This window comes from Pungitius pungitius, chromosome 13 (assembly GCF_949316345.1).
Source record: "Pungitius pungitius chromosome 13, fPunPun2.1, whole genome shotgun sequence".
Taxonomy (NCBI): Eukaryota; Metazoa; Chordata; class Actinopteri; order Perciformes; family Gasterosteidae; genus Pungitius; species Pungitius pungitius.
Genome location: NC_084912.1, coordinates 3,433,051 through 3,440,557, shown reverse-complemented (window position 1 = coordinate 3,440,557; position 7,507 = coordinate 3,433,051). Strand labels below are relative to the sequence as shown.

At 46.1% G+C, this 7,507-nt stretch overlaps 1 protein-coding gene across 1 annotated transcript; it reads right to left on the bottom strand.

Annotated features, from left to right (window-relative positions):
• Positions 1-754: 754 nt before the first annotated feature.
• Positions 755-7,503, bottom strand: slc22a15 (solute carrier family 22 member 15). The gene is made up of 13 exons (XM_037465107.2): positions 7,373-7,503; positions 6,114-6,263; positions 5,888-6,020; positions 5,499-5,663; positions 5,137-5,266; positions 4,822-4,882; positions 4,400-4,566; positions 3,812-3,952; positions 3,529-3,614; positions 3,107-3,215; positions 2,949-3,021; positions 2,484-2,642; positions 755-2,329 (listed from the first exon to the last, which is right to left on the bottom strand). The coding sequence occupies exons 1-13, from the start codon at positions 7,454-7,456 to the stop codon at positions 2,285-2,287; spliced, it is 1,503 nt and encodes a 500-aa protein (XP_037321004.2). The 5' UTR covers positions 7,457-7,503; the 3' UTR covers positions 755-2,284.
• Between the last annotated feature and the right edge of the window lie 4 nt (positions 7,504-7,507).

Sequence of the window (7,507 nt, the reverse complement as noted above, 5' to 3'; positions counted from 1 at the left end):
CGCTCACTGATTCGCTGAAAGGATAACAGTGACACCTGCTGGATGCTGCTTGTAACTGCACCAGTTACCAGCGCACCACCATTGTAGCTGTAGTGAAAGAAGTACAAAGATTCTTCACTCAGGTGAAAGAAAGTAGTCAGCAGGACTCAAAGGGAGTTTGCTGAAGCTGCATAACCAGTGTGTGGAAACCCAAAACAGGCAATTAAAAACTAAAAATAATACTTGAGTCATTAAAACCAGCAAAGATATATATATATAAATATATACATATATACTATAGTAAAATTAGTAACTAAAGTGCAAAGTTCAATATGCCCCCCCGCTATTTGTAGTGGAATAGGGATATAAAGCTAAAGAATATATATATTAATGAATATTAAAGAATATATTTTAATGACTTGGTGAATTAAAGGGTTCATTCTGATCCAGCAGTCCCACATGAACACAAACTAACCGATCAGTGACCTCTTTGTTCTGTGAGGGGAGAAGCTGTGACTGTTTTCAGCGTGCACCTACACTCATATTTTTGTGGAGGTGTTCCTTTAGAAATAAAAACACATTTTTGGAACTTGAGCATCTGCTTTAACGTCATAGCCATTTCTTCTCATCGTTGTTCTTATAGTGTGCATTTTGGAATCTTTTACGATACGTCTTCAGGATCGAAACCCGGCTGTTTCCAGGTCTGAACCCGATGCAGTTGAACCGTATCAGTGGACACAACACTTCAAACTGTTGTGTTTATTAACTACAATTTCATGTGCAGAGTCACGAGAGTGAAGGAAGGCTCCATTTACTGTTCATAACATAAATAGATCATTTTACATTTTAAGGACCCCAGAGACATTAAATCTACAAAGTACACGTTGTAAGAGTATGAAAGTATACAAATACAATACAAAATGATGGCATTCATATCAACATCTGATACAACTAATATAACCTACATTTATATTTACATCTCCATAATATCTTACAGGTTATTAACATTTCAGAGGTCACGGCTACAGAAGAAGGCACGCAGGGCAGTGATGACATCAACAAAAATATGACTTTAGCTTTTGTTACCAGAGTTGTGGTTTGATTAATAACTGCATGATCTTTGTTGTTAGTCTAAAGTCTACCTTGTTTCACGCACTTTGGTAGCATAATAATAATAATAATAATAAACACGATTCAACTTATCACTCCTTTGGCACCTTTTCCTACACAAAGCTTCTTTCTCATAATACAGAAAAGTGTGCGAGTCTTTTTATGGATAAAACGTGAGACCACATCAACATTATTACTGGATGGGATTCTCCATGAATTCAAGTAATAAACCGTCAGCCTTGAAAGGTTGAGCTCCTTAAGTTTGTCGCTCACAACATTCAAACTTCAGCTACCATTTTACTGCTTTTGTATTTGCCATTTGAGATGAGTAGCCAACTCAGGCATCTTTAATAATAATATTTATATATTTTCGGCTTAAGCACAAATAGCCTTTAACACTAATGGATTCGAAAATGTAAAAGTAATAAGCCCCACCCCATTAGACATCAACCAATTAGGAACATGAAGGCCCACGTATCACCGAGCCTTTACATAAAGGAAAGAAAGTTGCAAAAATAAAGTATATAGTTAATGTTTCCACCTGTCCTGAGTCATCACATACGGGAAGGTCGGATCAAGGATGCTTTGCATGATCCACGTTATTCAAAGTGTGTTTGGCCCCGATTGGTTCTGCTTTTCACTTTGTCTCTGGTTTCGGTCTCGACAGAGACACACCCACCTGGCTCAGGTGGACTCAGGTGGTCTTGACTACGACACTGGCTTACACTTTAAGTAGGAATGTATAGTGGGTTTTGGTTTCGGATCATTTCCATCACACCTCAGTGGGCAGTAAACTGTTACTTTGACTTCCTGGCACCTCTGGAATGTAATGCAAGTCACGTATTGGTCCTTCTCAGCCGTCTAACTCCAAATAAGGCACAAAGACCATGACGATGTTCAGGGAATTAACTAAAATGGCCGAAGGCCGACCGCGGTAAACCTCCGTACGAGAAGGAGCTGCTGGTCACTGGATTTACGCCCTCTTCCCGAAGGCAAAGCGCTTGTCGGCGTCTTCTTCCCTGCCCCATTCGAGAGGTCGTGGTTCGCAGACTTCAACGCGGTGACTAGTGCTTCAAGTCGATTATCAAAAAAGGGGGAGATTTCCTGAGGCAGCAGTTTCAAAGGGAACTTGGTGAAGACATTCCGCGCCGCCGCCGTGAGCTGCTCCGCTGACGAAGACCCGACAGCGCCGGCCTCACAGGCGGTTCGAATTCTTATTGTCGTCTTTGTACAAAAGAGCCTGTGGGGGGGGAAACACAAAGGTAGGACGTGACAGAGTGAAAATCACGGACACGGCGGCGTGGGTTTCGCTGACGTCGAGGTTGCTTTGTGTGTCAACACGCGCGTGTTGACAAAAGAGCGCGGCGGGCAGCCAACGACCAGCCTCGGCTCACCTTGCTCTCCAGCACGCGGCCGCGGCTCGGGCTGCCCAGCTCCTCCAGAGTCTCGGCCGCGGGTCCGTTGAGGGTTTCGGGCAGCAGGAGGCCGAGGCAGCCCGCAGACAGCCCGCTGAGACAGAACACGGTGAAAGGCAGGGAGGTGTGGAGAGCCCGCTGCAACACACACACACACTCAAAATGACCTACGATAAGAGGTGGATTCATCTAACTAAGGAATTTGCAACGAAGATGTCAAGTGATTCCCTACATTTGAAGTGGTCAAATATTTATTTTCCTTTAGTCCATAAGGATCCAGTGAATATAAATAATATGTAGATACAATAACTTTTTAGATCTTGGGTCGTTTCTTAATATTTTAAATAGTCGATTTGTTGCTCAAATGTTTGGATTGAGAAAATGCCCTATTGTGCATTTACGTAGAAAGATGAAGTACAACTGAAGGAATCTGACTGCTCTGACCATAGAGGGAACAAACGGTGCGAGGATTCCTCCAACTCTGCACGACATGGAGCAAACTCCCAAACCGGCATTCCTGAAAGACACGAAAGTAAGCCGTGAAAACAACACCCGCTCGCGTCCTTCTCGGGCGGCGGGAGGCGTCCGTGTCCTCAGTTCACCTCACAACCGTCGGGTAGAGTTCAGAGGTGTAGACGTAGGCAATGTTGAACGCCGCGCTGACCATCAGCTTTCCCAGAAGAGCGAACGACGTGACGCTCAGCAACGTCTCTGCGGACCCAAGGAGGCAGAAACGTGAGCTCGTGGGTGGATTCTAGATGCTTCCGGGTTGTCATGGCAACAACCGAAAACCACAGGTCACCTCTAGGGAAATACATATTTGCAGTGCCCAATAGATTTAATTCAATCTAATCCAATTCAAAGCATTAATTTGGCTTGTGCGGTGTAAGAAGATTGTAATCTAACACATTTGTTCCTGTGACTTGAGATAAGAGCGTTAGTTAAAAACCCCTTTAAATATTCCGGACCTGTCGGGTTTGTTTCGCCGCACATTTGAGATCAGAAGTGTACTCGTCTGTCTCACCGGTGCCTTCGGGGATGAACATGGTGCAGAAGCAGGCAGAGCCAGCCAGACACAGGAAGCTGGCCATGCTCTTCCTCCTCCCCGCCCTAAAAAAGAGAAGACCGCCGGCAGGCGCTTCACAACGTTGGCTCAAGACGTTTGAGGCGCACAAACAACAACAAAAAAGGAACCCAACTGAAACAAAACTACGTGTACAAAAAATAAAAAATCAAGCAGTGGAAAGGTGCCCCCGTGGGGTCAGCGAGCTCAACAGTGTGTGTCGCCGTGTGTGCGTCTGTCTCACCAGTGTTTGTTGATGAAGTATATGCAGAGCGGGTAGGCGGGCAGCTCCACCAGGCCGTACATGGCCACGTTGACATAGCGGCTGCCAGACGTCTCCCCGGCGCCCAGAGTCAGACCGTAGTACACCAGACTGCACGCATACCTGCAACACACACACACACACACACACACACACTATGTAAGTCGCTTTGATAATTATAGTTCTTCAGCATGCTAAGGCGCTCCCCGACATTTATCTTGTTTTGTGTTTCCTTAAGATTTGCAAAGTCCCTCTTCTTCTGCAGGTGAGGTTGTTTACTCTAAACCGTGCCTACTATGCAAAATATAAGCAAAGCCAAACTGTCGAAACCAGAGGGTGAAAAGATGTCAAGAACACGTAGAGATGTGTGTGGCAGTAGAGTCTACGCAACGTGAAGTTGTGTAGACTCCAAAGTTAGAGTGGTGAACATGTCATTTCCTCCTCACAGTCTGAAAATAGTATTTTCATGTCTAATTATTATACAAGAAACCACAGTGTTAGTAAAGATTCTGCTTATTCCTACAGTTGGCACATTTAGTTCCTCTTCTTCTGTGGTGCTGACACACTCACCAGACATACATGAGCACCATCGTCCTGAGCCGGAGGACCGGGTGGATCACCAGCTGCAGGACACCGGCCCCCCCGTTGCCGCGGTTACCGGCTTTGGCGCCACCAACGTGTTTCAACCTCAGGTTGTTCGCAGCGTTGCCGTTCCTCAGCGCAATGTAGCGCAGGACCTAAAGCAGCAGGATGGAGGGAGAGAGGAGCCATGTGACAAAGACCATGCACCATCCAGGAGATCCAGATGGTCACAAGTCAAACTTGGTATTGTTTTTAACTCCGATCACGTCCAGAGCTCATGTTGTTTCCCATTGAAGTCCAGGAGAAGAAGGCAGATTTTTTTTCTTCAAACATTATTCTAAAAAAAAAAAGTAATTCCAATGCATGTTCAACTTATTTATTTGACTAATGACAGAATTAATATATTTTACCTCTTCAGCCTGCTCCGTCCGACCCTGAGAATACAGCCAGCGAGGAGACTCTGGCAGAGTTCTGGAGGAAAGGAGGCAAGGAGATTATTGTATATTCTCTAATAGTTATTTGACGGTTTTAATTGTCAAGCCTGCATTTAACCATCAGAGCTTCAATGTCGTCTGGTAAAAAAGGCTAAATGTAATGTATTCTGCTTTAGGTGCATTAATTACACTTCTTGCTTGTACTGCCTTGAAACTGGTGCTGATCAAATAATGCACCGAATGTATCCAACCCCTGTTTTTTGGAATCATCCCTCTGAGGTTTGAACTCACACAGACATCAGGAAGAACAGGACACCAGACGAGTTCGCCACGGCGGCGAGGTTCCTCCACGGCCGCACGAAGTACCCCAGAGCGGCAAACAGCGCGATGCCGACGGCAAAACTCATGCTGGTCAACGTCCCTGAAGCAGGAGATAAAGTAAAAACTCAGATGGTTAGAAAAGGTCCTTCAGCGACTACAGCGTAACAAAAATCAACTATGGTAATATTTCATCCTGTATCAATGCAGCAAATCAGGATATCTGTTCATTCAATAAGAATAACCAGACAACATTCTGTACATAAGCAACCAAATGATCAGCAGGTACAAACTAAGACGTGGTACGGAGGGAAGTGCGGATGGACGCTTCGTACCGGTCATGGCCCAGTAGGACTTGCCCACGTACTCCTGAGTGAGAACGAAGCAGACGAGGCCGATGCCGCCGTTCATCAGCCCCACGAGGAGACGAGACACGGCGAAGACCTCGTAGCTGGGCGCCATGGCGGTCACGTAGCCGAAGATCACCTCAAAAAACAGACCTGGCAGGCCGAGGAGGAGATGAGCAGAGTAAGGGGGGGGGGGGGCGATTTGTATCTTAGTGGAAGCGTTTTTTATTGTCTCCATGCAGCGTAAACGCACCTGAAACATTGAAAAGGGCTTCCAAACTTCCAACAGAGACCAAAAAAATGACTGTGTGTTATTATGAATAAGTGAAGTCAAAATCGGTCCGGAGAACAATCTGTGCTGTCATGGTCCTCCTCACCTGTCAGGTAAACCGGTCTCCTCCCGATCTTGTCGCTGAGCGGCCCGAAGACGACGTTCCCGACCAGGAGCCCGGCGAAAAACAGCGACCCCGCGAGGCTGACCTTATAGGCCTGCTGCTTGATGAGAAACCACTGGAACACAGAGGGGGGGATAAAAAGCTCACATGCTGAATCCGCGGCATCGGCTGGGTCAGAGAGAGAGACGATGGACTGAAGCTCCCTCACCTCCGTCACTATGGAGTCAACGTCCTCCGTGAAGGTGACGCGTTGGAGGAGCTCCTGCTGGCCGGACGGGACCCCGTCCTGCTGCTCCATGCGGTACTCGGGCGTGAATCCAACCAGAACAATCAGCATGGACTGACAGGCCATGTACACCTGGAAGCACACGGACCAGTTTGTACCTAAGGGACTAGTTTACAAGGAGGAGCTTCAACGTCACCACGACACAATGCTAATGTAACATTATCTAAACCCCAGATTAAAGGAATACCTTATATTATTCCTCTCTGATCTGCAATCATGTGATGCTGAGAAAAAGGTGTATGATATGTAAGACGTTAACGTTATACTTCTATTCCACAATGACTTCAAAGGGAAAATTGTTCTTTATTTTACTACATTTATTTTATTTTAGTTAGTTTTTCATTCAAGTGCTGTCCAGTGAAAACAACTTCTTATCAAATGTGTTGTTGTGGAGTGTTTAATGAAGTTGAGCCTCTCGGATCCTCGGCCACAGAGATGAAAGGGCGCCCTTAAAAGTTAAGACATTTTAGGGATGCGTGATGAGACCTCTGTGCCACTCAGTTTGGGGAGCGAGCTAACTAGCCAACTAGCTAGCGTTAGCTAGAAGGAGGGCTAACTTCAACCACGACGCAAGAAGAACTTCATTTTAACAACGATATTTTAGAAGGCTGACGTTACATACCAATCAATGAGTGGTGTGGGGGGGGGATTAAAACAATGTTGACGTTTTTTTACCAATAAATCCGGCCCTTGTTGACGTCAACAAGGTGTTTTTTTTATTATTTTAGCTCACGGCTGGCTGCGGGGGATTTCCATCTTGACCCTCACAGGCGACGTGTTTGACACCATGACGTCACGTGCAAACGGCCTTTGTGTGATATTCAGACGTAAAAAGTCAATCATCTCAAGTTGTTGCTGCTCAGTGCGTAGGCTTCTATGACGAACGAGGGAAAAAAAACACTCATTTCGTGTTTTTTTTTAAACGGGCGTTAACTTTTCAACCCGCAGAGTTTAACCGTTAGCGCACTCGCAGCCAACTGAATTGTAAACTATTAAGCTATTCGTGACAGCTCCAACGTTTAAATGTCCGACCGTCACCACGCCAGGTGATACGTTGTGGATCCACAGCGACGTTCGCGGGTGAGAGCCACGTCGCGCTACCGCCGTGGCTACGCACACGCTTTACCGCGCGTATTGTGCATGCATTAACCCGTTGTTATAGGTTTTGTCCATTATTCTACCTGGGTCAGAACCAGGACAGCCACCGCCCGCCTCTGGTAGGGTCCAAACTCGCCGACAACTTGGAGAGCTTCTTCTAGGTCCATCCCCGGCTCTCTGGTTTAGCGCTGCTAGCATCGCCGCACAAAGAGGAAAGA